This window comes from Schistocerca serialis, chromosome 5 (genome assembly GCF_023864345.2).
Source record: "Schistocerca serialis cubense isolate TAMUIC-IGC-003099 chromosome 5, iqSchSeri2.2, whole genome shotgun sequence".
NCBI lineage: Eukaryota > Metazoa > Arthropoda > Insecta > Orthoptera > Acrididae > Schistocerca > Schistocerca serialis.
The window spans coordinates 579,777,445-579,790,079 of record NC_064642.1 but is presented as its reverse complement, the minus strand read 5'-3'; the positions used below and the strand labels follow the sequence as shown (position 1 = coordinate 579,790,079).

General features: G+C 36.5%; 1 protein-coding gene across 1 annotated transcript in view; it reads right to left on the bottom strand.

Annotated features, from left to right (window-relative positions):
- LOC126480677 (proteasome activator complex subunit 4-like) overlaps positions 1 to 12,635 on the bottom strand; it is a 215,911-nt gene that overhangs the window by 53,740 nt on the left and 149,536 nt on the right. The window contains exon 26 of the mRNA XM_050103901.1: positions 1,130 to 1,218. Within this exon, the coding sequence (XP_049959858.1) occupies positions 1,130 to 1,218 (89 nt within the window). The remainder of the gene's footprint in view (positions 1 to 1,129; positions 1,219 to 12,635) is intronic.

The following is a 12,635-nucleotide window of genomic DNA, read 5'->3' as shown; positions in this document are numbered from 1 at the left end:
ATTAAACACCATTCTTTTAAGTCACTATATTTTTCTAAGGACAAACCAGTAAAACTACACACATTTCCTGTTTTTATTTTTATTTCAGCTCCATATTATGTATTTTTAATGGACAACACAAGAAAGGACAGCTGCTTTACAATTTCTATCAAAAATTCTTAATATAAGGGTTGATGCAGACTGTAGCAAGCCAATTATGGCAGTCAATTAATTGCTTATATTACATTCCTCGGTACTCATTGTTGGTCCCCAAGCACCCTGATGAAATTATTCCTTAGAAGCATGTAACTTGAGTTATAAAGGTGAGTTTAATTGTTGGTAGATATAATATTTTGTGTAAGCAATCTGTTTTTGCTTAACCTCCAACAGATCACCTTTCAAGCTTACTCTCTCGTACAACTGATATCTCCACTAGTGTCAGGAATGGTAAAAGTGTGTACCAGATTGGATTGGAAGCGGAATTCCTATCTGGGAGTGTACAAAGATGCTTGAGATTTATATTTTTCAATTTGGGGCACAATAAAAGATAAATTATCCACTGACAGAATATGATTGTATTGCTGAAGTCCACAAAGGTGCTGTGTGATCAAGGGAGTGATTCCTTTTGGTGAGTCTGACTGAATTCCTAACATGTATAGGTAGTTCCCAGAGATTCATTACACAGGAATTTTACTGTACATCATCTTTTTTGTGATGTTTACAAAATGTTTGCTGTTATAACACAGAAAAATATCACACAACTGCAAAAGCCTTCTCATGTTCCCACTGATGTTAAGGCAAATAATGACAATGGGTACTCTCTAATACATAGTAACAGTAAAAGTTAAATGTAATTTGGCTATTTTTTTTCATTCTATTTGGACTTATGCATCCAAGCATTTGTATATGCCCCAAAAATCCTAAACAGAATAATTGTAAAAAACAGTGGCCAACTGACAGTCTTATTTTTAATGGCCTTTCTACAGGGAAGAAATATACATGGACAATTATGACATTACCATTTTAAAACAGAAAACAAATAAATGAAATGTGCAATCCAGAAATGATTGTAGTCAAAATTTGTCTAGCACTGTGCAAAATGTCAACAAATATCACTAGTTCTGAAAAAAGTTATTTGCATAAATCTTACCCGCACTGAATGAAAGACGCTTCATCTCTGAATGGATCCTTCATCAAAAGCTCTAGGAGCCAGTGATGTCTATTTGGGTCACGACACTCCTGAAATAGTAATTATATGCAGCTCATTTAACTACAATAACACAAATGTTAGACTGATTAACACAGCACAGCTGTAATTTCTTTATGCAAGGGTTCACAACCTGAATGTGTTATCTAAATGAAGGAACTATGTTAACCACCATATGCCATCAGTTTTATTCCTTCAATGTAATTTATATGCATGGTACGTTAAAGGAATAAAACTGACAGCCTATGGTGGTTAAAAAGGTTCCATCACTTACACAATATAGCATAAGTGTGTTGTTAAATCTGTGAGATTGGGATACCAATTGCAATAAGTAATGTAATTATAAAAAAAATCAACAGTCATTTCACTCACTCATATGGCATGTACTAACATCTCAAGGTAAAACATTTGCCTGTCTGTAATATGTCACAGATCAAAAATAACTTCTATTTTATGCATGTTTATACACACACAGTTTTTAACCAGCAAAAGTTAATTGAATTCTTTTCACACAGAGCACTAATATACTACATTTCCCTCATAAATGTGAAGTTCCTATGGTTAATATGTTTCTTTACTTTGTTGTCAAATAACCATTCACTCTCATCTGTGTTCCTTTACAAACATTCATCGCTATACATTGAAAGCTTGATAAGTTTAAGCTGGTGTGCGCGCGCGTCGTCCCCCCCTCCCCCACACACACCCACAATGGAGGCAGATAAACTCAGCAGTAAGAAAGGAATCTTAAGTCATCAGTACTGTTACAACACTAACCAAAAAACTGTGCATATCTTCCACAATAACCAAACTAAGAAAAAAGAAAGAAAAAGAGGAAGAGATGCGCAGAATTACAGACCAATATTGATCACTGCAGGAGAATTAGAAGCTGAGATTATGTATAGGTTCCGGAAAAACTACTAACATTAAACATGACATTCATTACTCAGGCACAGGATCTTGCAAATAAGAGAAGCAGGTTAAAGACAGATTTTGCCTTCTTAAATTTCTGTAAGGCACTCAACGCTGTACAGCATTATCAACTAATGACCAATCTATATTCTTATGGTGTATCCACACATATATGCAAATGGCTCGAAGTATTTTATACAAATATTTAGTATGGTACGTGGGATGGTGAATGTTCAGCAGAAATGAAAACAACATTGAGTGTATCCCAAGGAAATGTAATAGAATTGCAAAAGTTCTTGACATAAATAAGAATTTATCAAACAGAGTAAGCAGCACTTACAAAATGTTTTCTGATGTAGCTGCTGCCTACAGGAAGAATCATCCTTGGACCATTATAAGATAATGCAGTAATTACTCAGAAACTGATTGCTGTGGCTTTAACACATCCATTTAGCCCATATAAATAAGTAACAGATAGGCTTAAGCTTAACTGAAAATCTTCATGAGAAAAAGTGACATTCTGAGAGAACCCTGGTGGATAAATTTAGAGAACTGGTATGTGAGGAAGACTAAGTGACAATTCTGCTGTTTTACTGTATGAAGAGAATTAAATAAGAGAGACTAAGGTACACACTGAAGCATATAGACAGTCATTTCTTCCCCTCACTCAATATGTGGGTTCAACAAAACAGAAAATTGCTAATAATGATACAAAGTAGCCTCGGCTGCACACTATACTGTGGCTTGCGAAGTATATATTTAGCTGTGAACGTATTACACCCCCATTTATTTAGCTTGTCTTATGTTCCATGGATCATCTGCACAATAAATCTTAATTTTGTGGAACAAGTCATTTTACATTCACATCACAAATTATTCTGTAAATATGCCATCATGCCGATCATTAACAAGTTTATTTTTGTATTTATAATAATAATAGTAGTAATAATAATAATAATAATAATAATAATTATTATTATTATTATTATTATTATTATTAAATATACACATAAGAGTTAGCAATTCCTACCAACGATCTTTTGCACATTACTATAATACAAGGAATAGAAGTATATGTCAAACAGAAACTTTTTCAGTTTGTTTTCAAATTCTGCTTTGCTATCTGTCAGACATTTTATATCAATTATGCATCTTTGTGCACCCCTTTTTGTGCTAAAGACAACTTTAATGCAGAGTAATGAATGTCATTTTTCCTTTTCGTACTGTAGTTATGTACATCATAGTTCCTTTTGAAGTGCAGTGGATTATTTACAACAAACTTCATGAGGGAATAAATATACACTGTGAAACAGTAGTCAGAATACCCAACTCCTTAAGTAGATGTCTACAAGGTGATTATGGGTGAGCACCACATATTTTTCTTACAGTACATTTTCGAACAGTGAAGATTTTCTTTCTTAGAGATGAGTTACCCCTACAGTATACCCGTAAAGATTATGTACGGTTTGAATAATTTACGAATGCGCGCATTTAATGGCCACTGCTAGTGAAAAACAATGTTATACATGTTCTATGGACTGCAACGAGGGTTTACTCCTGGAATGTTAACAGAGAGAAAAAATTCTGCTTACAGAGTGTTCAGGATAAATGATTTGTATTGTTAAGAGATGCCATTAGAGCAGTTTGTAATTGTGAATCTTGTCCAAACCGTGGATGAGGTGAAGTATTAATTTTACAATCAGTAGTAGATAATAGTGTTTTCGAAGTATGAGAACGATGATGATGATGATATCCATCATCATCATCATCATCATCATCATCATCATCATCGTTCATGATTCTGTGTTCAATAGTATTATCATATCATGCACCTTTCCAACGCATTTGACTGTGTGAATCACAACATTCTCCTAGATACACTGAAGTTTCACAGGATTAATGATGTAGGCAACCAAAAGAATGCAGAAAACTGTACTTAGTAATTCAACCAACATTATCACGAGAGTCGTGCTCTGGTAACTCAGTTGGTGCAGAACTTGCCCATGAAAGGCAAATGTCCCAAGTTCGATTCTGTCTGGTACACAGTTTTTATCTGCCAGGAAGTTACATATCAGTGCACACTCCGCTGCAGAATGAAAAATTCATTTTGAGAACTAATTCTGCCTGTTGTATATTAGACGGAAGATGTTACATATATGAGGAGCAACAGTGGACTTAAGATTGAGCTTTGGGAAACCCATTATGATGTATTTCTCCCCAGTCAGACAAATCTCCTCTTATTGCATTGGTTGAATTACCACGCACAATTTTCTGCATTCTTTCAATTAGATATGACATTACCCATTGGTTGGCTAAACCATCAATCCCACAAAACATCAGTTTATATTGGAGAATACTGTGTTTCACACAGTCAAATGTCTTAGATACGTCGCATAAAATACCAACCAGCACTATTTTGTTATTTAATGTATGTAAAATTTGGTGAGCGAACATGGAAATGGCATTCTCAGTATAAAAACCCTTCTGAACTACAAACTGTGATTTGCTGAGGAAATGATAATTAAATCGACACCATAGATGCAAACAGGTGTTGATATACATCACTGGGGACTTGGTGAAAATGTGTGCCCCGACTGGCACTCAAACCCGGGATCTCATGCTTACATGGCAGATGCTCTATCCTTCTGAGCCACCGAGGGCACAGAGGATAGTGCACCTGCAGGGACTTATCCCTTGCACGCTCCCCGTGAGACCCACATTCCCAACATGTCCACACCACTACATTTGTAGTGCGCCCAATAGATGTTTGCCCATCACACTCATTACTCGTGTCAGATTAATCTACCACATCCTGTACAAGCTGGAGCATAGCGTGTGCATTTGCACAAGAAGGTCAATGGCCGGGTAGCCATATTTTAATTATATATGAAGGTAGTATCTGTTACAGCTTCCCTGGAATGAAATGATAATTAAATCAACACCCCTAGCTGCAAACAGGCATTGATATACACCATTGGGGACATGGTGAAAATGTATGCTCCGACCAGGCCTCAAACCCAGGATCTCCTGCTTACATGATAGACGCTCAATGCATCTGAGCCACTGAGGGAACAAAGGACAGTGCGCCTGCAGGAACTTATCCCTTGCACGCTCGATGTAATTATCATTTCATTCTAGGGAAGCTGCACGATCATCAATGGTATCTGTTCTTTCGGGAACAGATACTACCTTCATATATATGTGCTGAGGATATTATTGCTGCTCAGGAGAGATACTATTCTCCTCCAAAATTTTGATAAATGATGTCAGTGTGTAACACGTCAGTAGTTACTGACATCTCAACTATCACTTTGCTAAAGTGGGTTTTGACAACAGCATTATTTCAGGCTATCTGGAAAAATGCCTGGAGTTAGTGACACATAACATATTTCAGGTAATACAGGGCTTATTACATGGGAACAAATCTTGAATATACAACCACCAAATCCACATGAGCTTATATTTTTTAAAGAATGTATAATTTTCTTAATTTCAAATGGTGAAGTATGTGAAACATTCAATATGACTGAATTTTATGAGAGTTACTTTTTCAACTTACTGCTGTAATTTTTCTCTTGAACTGTTTGTCCCTATACTTTCTACTATAGTTAAGATATGATTATTTAATACATTTGCTACCTATGACTCTTCATTAATACCATTCAGTTCAATATTGATGTTATACCGTTCTGTGGCCAGTTTCCTGTGTTCATTTCACTACATTCCATATGGCCTTAAGTCTGTTGTCAGAATTACTAACTTCTGAAAGTTATGTGCATGTTTCTTGATTTTTGATAATTTTTCTCCATAATTTTGAGTACTTTTAGTAGTGTGCAGCTACTGCAGGATCTCTAATTGTTCTTGTCATCAAATATATTTACCTTTTTCTTTCATAAGATACTTTACTCTCTCTAGAGACATATGGTTTAAGCACTTTCTCATTAGCTTACATAGGGAGCTATTTTCAAAGCATGTTATGAATTTATCATGGAATAAGTTCATTATAAATTTCATCCCAGGTTATCTCTTGTAAAATATTCTTTAAAATATTTGTCTGGGAGTCATTAATTAGTCTAACTGATTTCCACTGAGGGGTATCAATACTGTAAGGCACAGTTTTATTTATCCTAACTCATAATTGTGCATCATGATCAAAGAGAGCATTTGTTACTAGGTGTATGGTTATTTTCTTGCTTTGAGCTTCACCAAAGGAAACATCATCAAGTAGAGTCCTGCGGTCTTTATCCACCTGTGTCAGAAGGTACATCACTGAGATCAAACTGTAAGATCCAAATAAGTTTTTGTAGTGTATCAGGATGTTTTGGCAAATATCCTGGTCCACTACGAAGAATTGGTCCACGACGAAGAATTGTCCCACTAGAAGATGATCGTGATGGGGCGAAATAGGTAGAAATAATGTGTAAGGCAAAATTAGTGATGGTTCATGCCATTTTATATTGGCACAGATTCTATGTGAGGGCCGAGGTATGTTGGTGATGAATGTGCAGTGTCTACTATCTGGGTGTGCATGTTTACACCATGATGACTTCAGTTGAAGGTGTCATGGACTGCCAGAATACATAGCCCAGCGACAATGTAATTACCTTTTAATATACCGCCTGACTGTCTGTACAACCTTTAAGTCAGATGCATTTTAACAAACGATGTCTGTCACCATTGATGTAGCTAGCCTATTTCAGCTACTGTAGTATTCGTTAATGACAAGTAATTAAGTTTAAAATAAACAAGAGTTCATTCGATGTCATTTCGTAGCTCGGAGCAGAGAAGATGCAATCTTTCATTTAGCATTCCTTGCAAGATAGAATGTAGTCCAGAAGAATTGGATGTTTGAGGAATGCATTAGCACAGAGCGTATGGACCACCAAAACAAAGTAGCAAGACAATAAGTCATCAAGAATAGAGATTTGAGGTATTAGACAGCAATTTAAAATCGTTCTGATGGCACACTCAAGCTATATAATGCATATAAACAGCTTTTGTATCAGCCATTCACAAGTTTTATACCATAGTTTCCTGATCATTTTTCCTATCATTAGCTTTTAGAATATCTACATTGAAATCAACACATAGTTAACTGTTTGTTGCTGTCTGACAGACAGCATACAACAGAATCATAATTTCTCTTAAACATTTCAAAATTTCCTACAGTTGCAATAAAAAATAACTATTTTTCAGTATTAGTTCACAAGCACACACTTCTATGTGTTGGTCACTACAAAAATTACTTGTCTCAATGTTTTTGAACTTGGTTCCATCTAAATATATGTAACAAATCCTCCTTTTCCCGTATTAGTTCTGCAAGAGTAAGATGCTAGACTGTTATCTTTTATTTGTAACCTATCTAACCCTGTGGTCGTGTGGTGCTCAGGTAGGTGCAGGATGTCTATTTTCTCAGAGCTCTTTAAATTTTCCAACCAGGCAAGAAGCTCTTCTACCACATTACTACATCTTCTAGTATTTTGATGAAATAAGCTACCTCACTTTTCTGTGTATTCCTAAGTATTTTGTGGAGATCTTCCGTTTTAAGCAGGGTGTCTGAATACTGATTTTAATCTAAACAAGGTACCTCTCTGACATTAGTAGCCACACGTATCTTGCTTTACGTGACTGCAGACCCCCCGAACATTTTCTGCAATAAGGTCAGCCATCTTATCTTTCCCTCTCCTATTTGGGTATAGGCTGTGTGTCTTATATTCCCATCTCCCAATTGTAACAACAGGTACTGCACTCATGTGAGATTTCATTTCAGTCAGCAGCAGCCTGCTCAACTCCGTGTTCATACAGTTCACAGCAGTGTTATGCCAGGTATGGTCATGGCACTGTAGGACCTCAACGTAACTCACATTTGCATGTGGAGTTGCTAATCCTATTTCATACATGTCATCCACAATGGCGTAATTAATGCCATTAGTTAGATTGTTCCTTGCTCCACCTACTACGGTAACCTGATCCTCTTTGTTAAAAATATTTGGACAATTTCCTTAAGTCCTCTGCCAGCTGGCTAAGGCTAGCAGTTAGCTTCACAATAATTGTGACCTGGTACTCTGTTCCTAATTTGTCATGGACCATCTGGCCTTCACCTCTGACATGGTAACTACCTAGTAACAAACACTCTTTACTTCCTACTCTCTTTCAAACCCGACTTACACTTTGTTACTTTGCTAAAAGTCTGATGCATCCTACTGCATCCTCTCCTATTTCACTTAACAAGTCAAATTTACTTGATACTGTAAGCTCAAATGTAGAAGTAATTTAAGAGCTGTTCCCCATTCACCCAATTGCTTGTTATCTATACCCAGTTCCCGTGATATTTTTTCCCCTTCGACCTGTCTAGTTCAAATTTCACATATGTTTTAATTCAGCCTGAAGAGTACAAATCTTTTCCTCTCATTCATAGATTCTAGTCTTTTTTTGCAGAGCCTACAGTTCCATGGGAGAGCTTCATTCTCTACTACAGTCACCCAAGTGAAACTCCAACCCACAATCCACAAATACTAAATCCCTGTCTGACTATCCTACATCCACACTTACCAGTTATCATACATTGACACACAGTTTCAACACTTAAAAGTAGAATTATATCACTTAACACACTACACTACACGAGTTTTTGTTATTTATGAGCCAGAAAAATTAGGCCTACTGGTTAGTGCTTCAGATGTATGAATAACATAAAAAGTTAATTATTACCAAATAAAACAAGAAAAACATACAAACTTAATTACTTCTGAATAAAACAAGAACACAGGACTCGCATAACTAGAGTATCTGCTAATTAACTTATTCACAATAGAATGTAACTTTTAATGTTCTGCAACTTTAATGTATGCAAACGGTATGTAAATAAACTATTCGTGCACACAACTTAAGATTTATGCTACTTTCCAGAAATATTAACCTAATAATGAATAGACATACTCTACTTAAACTGCTGGAAAGAAAAATAGAACAATTAAATGGGATTCGTTAAGTTTCCTGCACCAAAACATAAACAAAAATACAGATACCACCTGGCTTCACGATCTTTTTGCACAACCTGACTATGATATTTTCGCATTTTCTGGAATAATAAGTAAAGAAAAGTGAACCATTAATAGTAACCTTAAAAAATACTAGTACACATATTTAGTGAGTATTAAACGGTTATTACAATACAAATAACTTACCTTTACGAGAGCACAAGAACTCACATTGCCTGGCACAGGGCTACCAGAGAGAGAGAGAGAGAGAGAGAGAGAGAGAGAGAGAGAGAGAGAGTGCGAACAACTTAACAACTTCTTTGTTGCTGATACTAGATGGTAGTCAGCTTCATATCATTAACAACTGCACATGTATGTCTTTCAATTAATACATTATCTTCCAGCTGAAAAGCTATGTACCATTTGCTATTATCATTATTATTATTATTATTATTATTATTATTATTATTATTTAGTTTCCCTCAACTTGATATCCCAGTGTCTCATCAGTTATTTTTTCTCTTTTCCTATTCTTATTTTTCTCTTACTGATTTTCCTTCTTTTCTCAAAACTTTTAACCCTTTTGCTGTTGTGGGCATGTATATATGCGCTGCTTGGATTTTTCTACAGTGCTATGGATGTCTGAATTCATTCTGAGCCACCAACCTCTCACTGCTGAAGACAAGTTACTTCCATATCTCAGTGAATGAAAAAGTTTCAAGTATTTATCATACAACATATGTGCCACATTGCATGCTATCATCTACAAAAAATCTCGTATCAATATCCTGAATCATTCCTGAGATATGACTACTGTTATGACCACAAGATCTGCACTGCACAAGGATGGGAATGGGTACATCACAAGCAACAGTTCTTTGGATATAAAACATAATAACTCATGAACAAAATGAAATCTCCTTCTACTCTCAATTTTAAATAAAATTTCGAGATCTTATCTACATTTCACTCACTGCAATGTATGAGGTAAAATCAATCACATTCAAGTTTATGCGATGTGTTTTTATCTCTACAAAATATTTAAAATTTCACATAATGTTTTACTTTATTTGATACAGCACAGTAACTGTGGCATGTAAAAAAAAAAAAAGTAGTTCAGCCCTCTATCATGCAAAGATACCATCAGACTGTAAGATGTGCAAAAAATCATTTTTTTCTCATCAAATTGTTTTCTTAAAAACTAATGATAAGTATTTCAGAGCTGTCAGCAAATCTGCACATGTCGCACCCAACTGTCCATCAGATATAGAACCCACTAACTTTAGAATGAAACGAGATATTGTTCTGCTCTCAATTTTAAATAAAATTTCAATCTCTCAGCTACATTTCATTCACTGCAATGTACGAGCTGAAATCAACCACACGCAAAGTTTATGCAATGTGTTTTTACTTCTGCAAACTCTTTTGAGTGAAGATGTCAGACTGTAAGATGTACAAAAATCAAATTTTTTTCACCTAATAGTTTGCAAAAAAAATTGGATGATAAGTGTTTCACGTCAGCCGGAAAGCCATCTCTCAGCACAGGCACCATCATATGGTGAGCATTACACCCATAAAAAAAGCTGACCCAGTACGGACTGCAAACAGCACATCGACAGCAGCAAAAAGGTTAACAGAATGGAAAATACTGGGTGGAATATAAGTAATGGTCTAGAGTTAGACAAACCACTCACTGAATACAAGTGGTAGACAGGCTTACCTATGTTAGGAGACATTCACAGCCATTATTAAACACACAAAATAAAATTCCACCTGTGTCACAGTGTCCTTTATTTATTAAGTTACCAGTTTTACAGGACAGATAATTAATCTTCAGGTATTTTAATGTGGATAATTACAGCCACATGCCAAATAATAATTTACTAGCATCCAATTTTACTTTTCTCATGGCACAAAGCAGCTCATACATCAAACATTGAGCACAATTCAACTAGCTGTATCTCTCTCTCTCTCTCTCTCTCTCTCTCTCTCTCTCTCTCTCTCTGTGTGTGTGTGTGTGTGTGTGTGTGTGTGTGTGTGTGTGTGTGTGTGTGCGCGCGCGCGCGTGTCTTATTCTCTTGTGTTCTCACTAGATGGAATGTTCACTGTATGATCGGGACTTTGATACTGGTCAGCTATCTCCTGTTTGTGTGATATCGAACTTATATGTTACTGACTTTACTGTGTCAGTTTAATAAGTCAAATAAATTGTGCCCATAACTGTAAACTTCTAAAGTGGTGATAAAGTCTTTTTGAATTCTCAGTAGATCAATATATTGGACACAGAATTCATGAAGCAGTGGCTCCAACATCAATATATTGGACACAGAATTCATGAAGCAGTGGCTCCAACAACAGCAAGAACAGTGGCTTCTTGATCGACAATTACTGAAACAACAGCAACAGCAGTTGGCCTTACTACAGCAGCATACATTCTAAGACAATAAAAATGACTCACCATGAATGAATTATCCAAATGGGATGGAAAGTGGTAGGTGTTACATACATATATAGATGATCAAATGATTATAATTTCAGAAAAGCTGGATGATTTATTCAAGAGACAGAGTTTCACAAATTTGGCAAGTCAATAACACTTTGCTCCACCTCTGGCCCTTAAGCAGGGCAGTTATTCGGCTTGGCATTGATTGACAGAATTGTTCATGTCTTCCTGCGGGATATCATGCCATATTCTGTCTAACTGGAGTGTTAGATCATCAAAATCTGAAGGTGGTTGGTGGGCCCTGCTCATAATGCTTGAAACATTCTTAGTTGGGGGATAGATCTAGCAATGTCACCAATCATATGCTGGCTCCGTCATTTGGGATTTCCTGCTCCGACATTCACCTGACACGGAAGTTCACTCCCAGCCTTCATGGCCTATGGATTCATCCTTACATGAAGTCCCTAAAATTTCTCAAGTTTTCACACTCGAAACCAAAAGCCAGTGGGAGATTCAGTCCACTGCATCTGCCATCCCCAGCAGTAAGACAGTAAACACTTTCCATAGGCACAATAGGAAGACACTTTCTTGTGTCAGTGGCTCCAGTAAACACGTCAAGCTGTGCTGGTGCAACCGCCTTCAGGCACATGAACAGGACAGCAATGCTTCCCGTGTCTCTGAACACTCTCTCTCTTGTAACTAATTTTCATAATATTTTCTGTGTTCTTTGTCTTAATAGAATTCCAATCTGCATCCTCTACCTTCTTGTCTTTGGTGTTTCCACCAACATCCTCGTTCCTGCTGCCCACATCAATTGGCTACTTGTTTTTTGTTCAGCATTACAAGGCAACCGAATAAGATTGGCAATGGTGATTTTTTCTTATGTGGTCTTCGCACACTGTGTTGTGTCTGCTCTGTAAGCTGTCTCCCACAAAACATTCTGAAAGTGTGTAGGTTGTCCAACGCCCAGAACCGTGGGTACAATGTGGAGTCTGGTTCTCAGTCTTGTTCACAGGATTTCATCACTGCTCTGCTCCTGAAGCAGTGCACTCTGTTGAAACACTGAGCAGTTCTGCTACTGGTCTACCTGTCAAACTGGGTATCATGTTACGAGTGA